This window comes from Corapipo altera, unplaced genomic scaffold, assembly GCF_003945725.1.
Source record: "Corapipo altera isolate COAL_440 unplaced genomic scaffold, ASM394572v1 48b, whole genome shotgun sequence".
NCBI lineage: Eukaryota > Metazoa > Chordata > Aves > Passeriformes > Pipridae > Corapipo > Corapipo altera.
This window is the reverse complement of record NW_020884884.1, coordinates 6,474,353-6,487,066: the sequence shown is the minus strand read 5'-3', so window position 1 is coordinate 6,487,066 and position 12,714 is coordinate 6,474,353. Positions and strand designations below refer to the sequence as shown.

At 45.0% G+C, this 12,714-nt stretch overlaps 1 protein-coding gene across 1 annotated transcript in view; it reads right to left on the bottom strand.

The window, feature by feature from the left end:
* The window catches only part of PKDCC (protein kinase domain containing, cytoplasmic), a 36,658-nt gene that overhangs the window by 22,977 nt on the left and 967 nt on the right, over positions 1–12,714 (bottom strand). The window contains exon 2 of the mRNA XM_027641699.1: positions 12,420–12,713. Coding sequence (XP_027497500.1) covers positions 12,420–12,713 — 294 coding nt within the window. The remainder of the gene's footprint in view (positions 1–12,419; position 12,714) is intronic.

Genomic DNA, 12,714 nt, shown 5'->3' with positions numbered 1-12,714 from the left:
AGTGTATTTCAAAACAGCTGCTTAAACACGGACATTAACCTAAAGAAAAAAAAAAAAAGAGCTAGAAGATTTTATTTTAAAACATGCCAAAAAGAGAATTTGTGATAGATGCCAACATGAACATTTGAAGTACGAAAACAGACCTTTGTCTTTACTGCCACAACTATGACAAAGATATCAACAGCAATAATTTCTTAATTTAGAGCCATTCGGACCAGACTTGAGTTTGTAACTTATCATCTGTGACATCATTTTTCTGCAGCTTAGTGACAGGAGTTAAATCTTTGTGTGCTACAAACTATCTTAGAGGATCACATCAGCACAATTGTTTAAGCCTTCTGAGCAAACCATACATTAAATTAAATTAAAATATTTAACACGATATATACTATTTTCTCAGGGACAAGTTGGATTCTGCAGTCTCTACCAACGATTTCACATCTCTCTTGCGTGTGGGCAGACTGAGGAGGCAGGATGAATCTCAGTAGGTTTGAAAACCCCTCACTTCTGAATGTCAAAATCTAGCATCTGTTTCTTTATCATCCGCAGAGTTCAGCTTTTGTCTTTAGCACAGTAATACTATCCATTGGGAAAAAAGCCATGAGGGAAATCAGCAAGCAATCCAGACTGGGAAATAACAGTATCACAACAACTGTTGGTTCAAAGTAACACTGAATACAGACATTCTCAACACTTGTGAAAACAATTCAGGGAATACGGAAGACAAACAACAATTATCCATTCCTTTAGATTATAAAAACATTAAACATATATGTTTGTGCACACAAAATATTGAGAAATTATTCTTACTATCTATTTATGTGCATATTATCACATAAGTAGAAATTACAGTACCCATTTGCGTCTATTTTACCTCAATTCATGAATGTCAATAGTAATAATAATGATTTAAGTTTGAACTCAGAGAGTTGGAACATTGCTCGTAAGCAGATCTTTCATTTGAGTGTCCAATTTGTACCTTGGCAAAAGTCTTCACTGCCCGAGTATCTGAGTATTCAGTGTGTATTTTACTATATTAAGACCCATTAATCATTTCAGTCATTGTAGAAGCTTAAATGACCTGATCTAGTTTTGGTTTCATACTAAATTGCTCTTCATTCTCCCAAGAAAAAATTTTTGCACAAGTACTGCTGAACTTAATCAGCCTTACAAGCTGAAAAACACAGTACTGAGCAAGTTAGTATAAGTCTAACTCAAAATATATATACTCCAATCTGAGCTCTTTATTGCTTTTACTTAAGTGAAGCCTCTCCAGATGCAGTGTTATTACATAATTATATAGTTATAAAAGCACAGAAATCTGAGATATAAAGGATTTATTGGGATGCATTTATATTTTTCTAAATGAACTCCTGAAAGTAAACGCAAAAATGCACATGTAATTACATGGCCATATTTGTATGTGCAATTACCATGATTACAAACTGGGCAAGTCCCAACAGCCAGTTAAACATCTAAAATGGTTACATTTATCCCCTCCTGATGAACCACCACCCAGCACACAGAATATATATATGTGGATGCAAAATATTCCCAGACAGTAATACTTGGGCCATTTGTTTAAGAAGATTACTTACACAACACCAGAAACAAGTACAGAGGTACCACCCAAAACACTTTTTTTTTTTAACTTCCTTTTGTTTTTGTCCAATCCATTTTAAGGTCAGAAACGAGACAGAATGGTTTGTATTCCCAGACAGTGAAGTAAGAAACAGATAGCTGGTGCATAAAATAACAAGAAAAATAACCACACGGGGAAACTGAATATAGCTGGAAGCAAAAGATGAGCCAAAATATCTTTTCTATCTGAAATTCTATTAGGTTGGACATCATTCTCAGCGTCACAAAGCTACACTTCAGACATATTCAAGAGTGATGGTTTTCATACGCTTTATCAGTATGGTTCCAATTAAATGAATGGAAAGAAATACAACCCCACATCTTTTTGCTATCTCGAGTCACTGCATTTAAATGCCATCCCAATATATTTTTGTGTAGAATCTAATAGCAAACAGTCATGATACAGGGATGCCTTTCTATCTGTTTAGAAAAACGTACGCCAGATATGAAATGTTGACCTGTTCTCACATCATGTGCCGTAATTCATTTCGAGTAGTCCTGTTTACTGAATTAGTCCCTCACCATTTGGATTCTTTCGGTCATAATGGCTCAGTCCTGCATTAGTCTTTCTGCACCCAAAACTCCCACTGACTACCAACAGCTTTTAGCATGGTGGGCACAACAGGTCAGCCTCTGTAAAAGTTATATTGAACTGTAGGAGCCTATGTCCCTACAGCCGGTCAGTTTGCCTCCCTTTACAATTCCCTTTTACTACAAATTGAGGGGACAGAGGTGCCCCTTTCAGAGGAGCTGGGGCAGTGGGGGAGGGCAAAAGCAGAGGTCATCCTCTACACAAAAGCCAACATGCTTACTGAATAAAAACACAAATAAAGAAGCTTATTAAGCTGTCATCAGCAGGGTAAGACTGTGCAAACGATGAGCCCTCCTGCATTGGCGTAAGCGCCCTGGTCAGACTTTCAGAAAAATAAATGTCAAGCCAGAACCACTGCCAAAGTGTTACATTTCATTTATGGAGGTTGCTCAGCCAGAAACAGTAGGACCCACCTTTTCTAGCCAGGGTCTCCAAACACTTTCCCCAGTTGGGGCTCTGTCAGCTCAGCTTGGGTCAGCTGCCAGGCTGTGGCAGGCTCACTGCCCTGGCTGCTGGAGGGTAAAATGTCCCTGTACAGACCATGCCATTTCCCTAAAAATTACAACACATTGTGAATATTTTTCTTCTTCTACAACCGCAAGAACTGGAAATTTCCCCTTTTTTCTTTAATGAATGTGAGATTTCCATGAGTCCAGGAACAAGAACTTCAAGTACACCACTACCAGCTGTAACATAAGTGACAGGCTCAACAGCATTACACCAGAAGCAATTCTCAGAATTCTAACACTCTTCTCTTTTAATTTGGACTTGCCTACACTGACTACAGTACAGTACAGCACAAGTGCTGTCCACAATAGAAAAGCGCAATTAAATAAAATTTCACTTGTATGAAGAGCAACAGCAGTCAACACTTCACACATCCTTTCTTTTCAAAAATATATGGACACAGGGTTACTTAATCAAAACTGGTGGTGTCAAGACTGTATTTTGAACTGCTTCAGTGCCCAGAAGAAATAAAAAGCTCCCACTGGCACTGGTAACCTTTTGATGAGCCATTTGCTTGAGCTGCTATGTTTCAAAACCAGAACAGCACATTTTACAAGCTACTTTACTGCTAAGTGAATGTAATATTTTTACGCAACCAGTCCTTGGATTCACCTTTCATCCCTGGAGCACTCAAACAGTCCCTGCAAGAGCAGAAACCCCCAGCACTGCCTGATACAGCTATGATTTACCAATACATGATTTGAGACATTTGTGTCACTAAGATCTATTAGTAACTCGTGTTTTAAGTATTTCCCTTCATTGCTGATAGTATATACATATATAAATATACATACATATATACACAAGCACAGATCTATATATATATGTGTGTATGTATGGCATATATGCATATGTGTGTTTTGATATCAAATGTATACACAATATCTGCACCTATATTTTAATATGTTTTATATATTTTTTAAATATATACTAAAATACTTTTATACATTGCCCCACCTACACAGCCCAAAAACACCTGCAAACCTGTAACATGCATCTCCCTGGAAAAAGGATGAGTTCCCCGAAATGTCTAAACTTAATAAAGATCAATCCAATGTCAACTTTCCTGCTAAGAATATATAGAGATGGTACACAAGAAATAAATTGATTTTCCTCCATTGAAATCCAGCAATCAAGCCCTGCAAAGTGCTGAGTTTCACTGGAAAAAGACTTTCATACAGGGTATTCCCAGCACTACGCAGAACCTTTTGAGACCGGGACCCAAACTGTGCACTGACAGCTGTGAGGCAGGATTTCCTTGGCTGCTGGATACAGGAACCTAGAGCAAGCAGTGGGGGATTCAAATATTAAACTCTAAATTCATAGCTCTGTCTAGGTTTTTATTTATAAATGTATTATTATGATTAGCACTAAACTCCAGAAGAACTAGAAGGTACAAGAACCTCACACTTGGCACTGTTAGTGAACATGTAATTAAACATTTTTATTAACAGAAAAATTGGAATGCAGTACTTAGAAACAGAATTGTACGTGTATCTAACCGTATCTGTCATTGTATCCATAGAGGCCCACAGATATCTCCATATATTTTATATATATATGTGTGTATACATATCCATACATACCTGCTGCTCTGACACAGATTATGTTGGCTATAATCTTATGATTTAGTAATGTTATCTCCCTTTTACTCTCCCTGCTTTCCTTATACTCTGAAGTGGAAAATTCTTCTACTAAAAACATTTACAGGACTTTGAATTTGCATTGCACTGCACAAGCTCAAGGCCCAACCCTGCAAATATTTAGTCAGACAAGCAGCCTACTCTTGTAAAGTCTTCCAGTGAAGACAAATAGATCCCTCATACAACCACGAATTCAATGGAAACAGGCTGATATCACTGGAGGCATAATTCATTATCTTGTAAATAGCCAGATCACAAGCTCCCCTCACCTCCATCCACAGCCACTGCATTCAGTTCCACTGCACTGCAAGTTCAACCTTTTGTTATGACATGATTCTGCATTACAAAACTGTCAAATAACCTCTGTGCATCATATGTTCAGAAAAACTTGTCTTGGGTTCACTAACATAAATCCATCTCTGTAATTCCTGTTTCTTAGGTATCTGAGTGATATAATTTTATTATTTTATCATGGTAAGCTTTAAAGTAAGCTTGGAGTCTCTCTGCAGCTACATAGTCTTAGAAAAAGGCAAGCCTTTCCAAACTAAGTTGTTCCAAATTTGGCCTAAAACAATATAAAATACCCACATTTGGTGTCTATTACCTAAACCGAGCAGTTCAGCTAAGTGCAACGAAAAGTAACAACTCCTTTAAAATCAGTATTGAGTCAATATTAGTATTAGCACACTGCTTGTGAGAACAAGACCTTGTCAAGTTTTTTGTCATCACAGGCCATCACAGAAATGAAAAATGGCAATAGAAGTTAGATGCCACAAGGCATCTACCTGAACCATCAGATGACTGTTTTGGAACAAAAATCCACAAATAAAATCTTTAAAAAATTCCAGCTTGCATATTTGAGACCGACACTTCACAAAGCAGGGCTGGAACACTTCCAAGCATGGCCCCAGCTAATGCCTGAATATACCAGTTGGCTCTCTGCATCCAGGCAGCAAGCAGAAGGCCACAGGGGCAGAGCTATGCCAGCCTTGGTATATCCTTCCAGGGGTCATCTCCTGTCTCCCTGGTCAACCACCACAGACCTGCCTGCCCTTTCCAAATAGAGCTGCAACTAGAAGACAGAACATGTCCAAAAGGTCACAATTATATGATTCAAGGATAGGATTGGATTGGATCCGATAGGCTAGGATATTTCAGTTGGTCAGTTGGAAGAGATATGCAATGACATCTATTCCAACTTCTCACCATTTCAGGGCTGACCAAAAGTTAAAGCATGTTATTAAGAGCATTGTCCAAATGCCTCTTAAACACTGATGGGCTTGGGGCATTGACCGCCTCTCTAGGAAGCCTGTTTCAGTGTTTGCCAACCCTTTCTAATGTCAAGGTTCAACCTTCCACGGTGCAGCTTTGAACAATTCCCACATGTCTTATCACTAGATACCAGGGAGAAGAGATTTACCTAGCTACCCCACACTGGGCAGGGGGGCAGGCAGCAGGGAGTGAAAGGGTAAGTTATAAAAAGCATGTGCTTCTCTGTACAATTCTGTCCCGGTCATAACTAATTCCAGGTCAGGATATTGACAGGGTGGAATTGCCTTGTTCATTCATTATTGCTCCCATGAAAAAAGGCAAACAGCAAGGGAGAACTGTATCATAGCCACAGCATCCTGTGGTGACCAGTGATCTCTCCAAGCCACTGTATAGAAGAAGCAATGCTGGGCTCTCCTCAAAGAAACTGGATGAGGTTGCAAGTCATCAGCCCCCATAAAGGAGGAAGAAATTCAAACCAGAGTCTTCTGGAATGATTTACGTGGCACATAAAACTGAGAAGCAACCATAGAAATCATTCAGCAAATGACTGGGATTAGTTTTATGAATGCTACTTTCAAAAGTAGGGACAATGTAGCCCTTTTAACTTATGTGATGGCACGTGCCTTATGGAAAGCTCTTCCCACCAGCAGCTTTGCAAGTTGAACACCCTCTGCCATCCCAAGGAATTCAATGGGAAAAAATGTTATTTGGTGACTTAAGCATCAAGATGTGCAGCTTGCCTTCCAGGGACACTAACAGTTAGAGCTGATTTGCAATTGTATCAGCTCTATGCTTCCAGCAGCTCTGGAGTTCTTGTTAACAGATCCTTTCTTCACTCTTAAAAGTGCAGGATAACATCTGGGCCTTTTGGGAAGCAGTCTTGCAATAAAGAAGCACTTTGTGTAATTCTTCTTTCCTCGCCAAACCGCATCTGTCTGCTCTCACTGCCCTTCTCCACTCCACCCCAGCTCCTTGGGGCTGTGGGGACATCTGTTAGCAGCTGCGGGCTGTCTCCACCGAGCCATCAGTAGGTGGCACTGCCTGCTTTTTTCTCTCCACCCACATGAATGTCCAGTCCCAACACCTTATATCAAACCACCACTAACAATTTTGAAGGGTGCTCAAGAAACTTAGATGTCTCATCTCCTTCAAGGTGCACCTATGGCAACGTCAAGCAATGAACTGACTGGGACAAAGAAGTAGCTCCATCACTGCTCACTGGGCAGCAGTGGTGGCAGCAACTTCCAGAGGTGGCCAGCAAGAGCTGCAAACCTCTCCTGCCACTGACAAGACCTGGTAGGCTCATCTGTCTGAGATCTGAAGTTTCTCTGATACAAATGCCATTTAAACAGTGTCAGCCAGGTCTTGCACCGCGTAGTGGCCTCATTTATCTTTAGCCAACCTCTCCCAGAAGAAGCCCAACTGAGCTATTTTAGAAAAGCATTAGAAAGCATTCCCAATGTAAAATGACCCTCCTACTTGCATCAATGCCCTACGGATGAGTATACGTGGGGTGCATGGTCAGACCCCAACCAACCCCAGCTCCAGCCTGGAAGGTTAATTCTCATTAGGTACTTGGTTTTGAAAGGTCTGATCCCCAAGAGCTGGAAACCTCTGCTGCCCCATCCAAATTTCAGAATCACAAATTCTCTGTGTACTCATCCAGTAATTGCAGCACTTTTCACAGGCTAGCAGTTCTCAAAGATGTGATGATCAAAGTCCAGCCAGACACGGATTGAGACTTATTGCTGAGAATCCTGCACCACTACCATCACAAAAGGGATTCAGTGCCCACCCGCTGGCAGTCCTCAGGTCCCTGAGTAGCTGTTTCCACCATAGCACGATCTCCCCTTCCCCCAGCCTTCTGCGAAAACAATTGTGGATTCCTGCAAGAAGGATGGTGAAGGACCAGATCTTCAAGACTCCATACACTCCCTATGCAAATGTGTTTGCACCGGAAATTAATTGTATACTGACTTTCTTCAGACTTGGAAAGATTGTCTACTTCCACCTGGAATAAGCAAACTGGATAAAAAGCTTCATTATTTTAATTCTCACATTAAAATTAAAAATGTCCTATACTGTTGGCTATGCATATGTATAGGGAAAACACCAGGGTAAAAACTTCTGTTAATTATCACATGTAAAGAAAAGAAAATCTTATTTTAAAATAGGTATTTAAAAATATTGTGATCGGTTAGCACATCTTAAGTCTATTTGTCAGCAGCAAGTGATGTATTATTTGCAGCACTATTGTACTTAATTTTCCAAGAAACAAATATTCTCACTGTAATCATGACTACTTAAAAATACAATAGAACTAACTGAACCAATTCATACAGAAACTGTTTAGATATTTGGATGGTGACTTTTTTAGTGCAGATGCCATCTTCGTATTTCATCTGCACGTTTAAACTTTACACCAAATGAACAGGCCTTGTCTGGGCTGCCAGCAAGCCAATGGTGCTGTTAGCAGCTAGTGTCTCCCATCAGTCTCAGACAAAGCCAACCCTTCTCCCTGAGCTTTTGTGTGTATTTTTAAGAAAGCGGTAGCTCCTTCTTAAATGAATCATTATGAACTCACACTGGAAGTGCTGATAAATAGCTGTCACAGAAATAAGTTTGCACTTTTCCAAATATCTGCAGTTTCAGACCTTCCCTCCCCTTCTCTTCAGCAATGCAAACGAAGAAAGAATGGCAACACCCTTAATTCTGATACTCCAGGGCTATAATTACGTTATTACAGTAAATCAAACATTGCCTTTGTGTCACTACAATCGTGTTCGTCGTTTGAAATTAACTGCAAATGGTTTGATTTTCTTTTCTTCCTCAAATATGGGTAGGGAGGAATTAAAGCACACTAAATCATCTTCCCCACTAAAATGCACGAAAAGCCAGGATTCAGACAGCAGCATTTGAACTCTGCAAGAAAAGAAACCACAGCAAGGAAGAGATCGGGCACTGCATTTGACACAGAGTGACTGCAAAGCAATTAGCGGGCTACTAAATCCTCTGTTACAATAAATCAGTGACCCAATTCCCCCTCTTCCCCAGTGCCCTTCATTATAAAATCAACTTTAATGAACTACCCCTCTCTTCCTCACTCCAAAGCAAATATATTTCCACTGCAGCCTGCACCTGCCCTTCCCAGCGGCTGCCACCCCAGGAAGCCTCGGGCAGCCCCAGACTGCAGGGGCAAGGGGGGCGACGGCCCACTGCTGGCCCTTCGTGCAAGTGATGGGCAGAGCACAGAAATAAAAACAGGAAGGCAAGCTGCCTTTGCCTCAGCATTGCCTAATGAGAAATCACTCTCCCTCTTGTTGGTTTTCCGCATTTCTTTTGCTAGACTTGATTCACCACATCTGCCAGAGCTGACACATCTGGCTCTTTCCCCAGGCGGAGGGCACAGTGAATATGTCAGCATGTTGTCTGAAGGCACTGGTACTTTCTGGAAAGAGCTCTTTTCCCTTCTATCATACATTGTACAATAATCAAGTCTTTTAAAAAGGATGGCTAAAAAAAAAAAAAAAAAAGCTGATTTTGACAAGAGACAGGCCAGAATGAGAACTGCTGAGACAGTAAAGAACAAGCCTGTTATCTTACAAACTACACTTCAGGCTGTCAGCTGCCAGAGATTTACAGGAAAATCCCCTTTCCTAGGACTGAACCGACACAAAACTTTATTTCCAGCAAAAGAAACTCGAGTATGCACTCACCCCGACTAGCCCCTGACCGGGGCCGGGGATGCTCTGGAGAGGCAGGGAGGGCTCAAGGCACGGTGGTTGCCGGCCGCCTGCGTGGATGGGTCCCCGGGGCCGCTCCCTCCCACGCCCGCAGCGTGGGGAGGCGGAGGAAGACTTGCTTCCAGCAGCCCCGGTTCGCCTCCAGCCCCGGGCGGGGGCTTGGAGGGACTCCGCCGGCCGCAGTCGGAGGGGCGACCGGGCGGGTGTCACCGCCCTGCCCAAACCCTCCCGGTTCTTCCCACCTGCCTCAGCCGGGGCTGCTGTGGGCTGCCCGCGAGCCTTGCCCTCCCTCGGCACGGCAGGGTGGCAGGAGGGTGGCATGTCCTCCCTGCTATTTATAGCAGCCGACTCTCGTTTGGGTACGCCGGGAGTCGCGAGGGAGGGAGGGAAAAGGAGCAAAAACGAGGTAAGAAGCAAAAGCAGGAAAGTTCCCGGCCCTTGCTGGCCCAATAGATGTGGTGTCGTGCCTTTGGCATCCGTAGCTAGTGCGGTCCGCCAGCTCCAATATGAGCTGAAGCGCCTGTCAAAAAGGCAGGGGAGGGGAGAAGACGTTGACTTTTGAACTGATTTCCTCTGCCTCGGCAGCAAACCCTGGACAGTGAATTCTAAGCCCCGGGTCTGCTTCCGTTGAAAACAAGTTAAAAATCCATCATGAGGTCGGCCAATCCTGTCCCCTTTGACATTTTAACAGAGATATAATCAATACATTTCATGTTGTTTGCCGGTGCCCATTTTCTGCACCACTTGTAGAGCTCCCGCATGACACCAGAGACTTGCTCCTGGCCCACAGTGCTGCCCCAACAGTGCCCAGACAGACACTGTCAGGTTGATTTTTACAGTCCCTTTCAAGGTAATGCCTTATCATACGTTTGACCCTCACTCAGGCCACAGTGATCCGTCCCTGTGCACTCCTAGAATGCAGTGTGTTAAACAACAAGTGGGAGAAATGTCCAGGGGCTCCTGCTCTGAGCCTGGCAGCACCACCGGGGCTGATGCTGCCGGAGGGCAGGCAAAAGAAAACACAACCACAAAATCAGAACGAAATTGAAAACATGTTTCTGATTTAAATGTAATCTATTTTTAAATTGGGTGGCATGTAAATATGAAGCCCTAATTAACAGACAGGATTTTTGCCCATGAGAGCATTTTCCCAGCACAGAGGTTGGGCGTGTTTCTTCCAGCGCTGGTGGAAGCGCCTGCACATCTTCCAGCTGCTTCTGCTCCAGCCCCCCGCCACAAGACACCCCACATCTCACCTTTCCTTCCCCCTCCAGAGTCTACCTGACATCCCAGAATGGAGGAGTGAATTACTGCAACTCCTCCAAGGTTTTCTGTGAGGGGAGCGGGGCTGTGGGCACCTTCGACAGCACTATTGGAGGACCCCCTTGCCCGCACATGCAAGGGACAGACAACACAACCCCCTTACATTCTGTGGGAGGGATGGCTGGCTCCAAACTAATGCCAAATTAATTTTTCCAGAGAAGAAAACTATACAAGAGTAACACGGGAAAGAAACACTAGTGCCTACCAAAATGACTCACGGCTTTAAAAATACACACTTCAAGTTCAACCTGGCCAACTCACACTGAGCAAAAAAAAAGACAATCTTGGGGGGAAAGAAACATCCTCTCACAGCTTACAATTAGGGTGTGTTTCCTGCTGTCAACACAATCAGTAACGATGGCTGCACCCAAGCACGGTTTTTCCAAAAAGAATTTATCAGAGAATAACAAGAGTAACTAACATCCTTCCTAAGAGCACAGGTATTTGCATATTGCAAGATGTTGTTCACCCTATGCATCATAGGTGGACCTAGCACCACAGGGGAAAGAATACGGAAATAGGAAGGAAGGAGGGAAGGAAGGAAGGAAGAAAGGAAGGAAGGAAGGTTGGTTAATATCTATTTTCTTGGCATGGATAAATAACGACCAGCCTTTGAACAGTATATGAAACTCGAGAGCTTTGATCGTTGGGACCCGAAGTTCTCGTGGGGGAGCTGGTACTCCTGCTGCAGCTGCTGAAGAAGAAACACAAAACTCCTTTACCCGATTCAGTTCAAAAAGCACCTACTGTGAGACCGTCTGGTCTAACGTTCATTTTTTATTCTACTGCAACGCTCGTGCTATGCGAAACGCAATAGGAATTTCCATACCAGCATTTACATCCAAATGGACCCGCTGAGATTCATGCTGATGTGTAACAGTCCTACAATGCAGCCCCTTCTGGCAAGTGCCGCGGTGCCGGCGCACCGGCCAGCAAGACTCACACCCGGCCTGTCCTGGGTGAGCACGCCGTGGGCTGACCCGTGTGCCGGGGCTGCGTGGAATTAGCAGGCGCCGAGGCTGCGCCCGCCGGGAGCCCCAGCAGAGGCTGCCAGGGTGACCCTGCCGCCGCCTTCTCTCCGGGGGTGTCCGGAGCCTGCGGCTCTCGCATTCAAGCCGGCTTTTATTTCCCGCATTTGGGGAGTACTTTTGGACCTCCGAGTTCTTCCTCAGCCTTCTCCCTTGGCCCTTTCCCCACCTCAATATTCATTCTGTTTACGAGGAAGAGAGATCAGAGAACGAGCCGCACGGCCAGCCGCCGCGGGGGGATGCCGAGCGGCAGGGGGAACGCGCCGCATGCCGCACCGTGCCCCGACCGTGCCCCCGGACCCGGCCAGGGCGATTCACTTGTCAACGGGGGGTGAGAACCGCTGCTGCCAGCGGAAAGCGCCCATCGACGCGCCTCTTGCCTTCCCCGCGGATATGTGATGGGGAGAGGAGGTGCGGAGCCGCCGTGCCAGGGACAGGAACATCTGTCTCGGCGACCGCCGGCCCCCACCGCGCCTCTCGGCGGGGTTGCGGCTCCCCGCGGAACAGGGCAGGGGATGTGTGTGCAAATTCCCGGGAGCTCCGCAGCACGGTCCCGGCCCGCTCCCCTCGCGCGCTGGGAGTGGTGGCGGCAGCTCCGACAGGTTGCCCGCGGCAGGACTAAGAAAACGGCGGAAAATCAGCGCGACCCACCCGCGCCCGACCCGCGTACCTGCAGGACGTTGGTGTGGCGCAGCCGCTGCAGCAGGATCATCTCTTTGACGATCTTGTATGCGGCCAGGCGGTAGCAGTCCCCCAGGGCGGAGAACTGCCGCACGCAATGGGCGATGTCGTGCCCGCCGAAGTCCACAGCTTTCAGAGCCACGGCCAGCGTGCGGTTGAGGACCGCCTTGTAGACCGCCTTGGTGTACCCCGAGCCCAGGTACTGGACGCCGCTGACATCGCGGATGTCGCGGCAGCCCAGCAGCGGCGGCTCCAGCGAGAGCTCGGCCGAGGCGCCCGCCCAC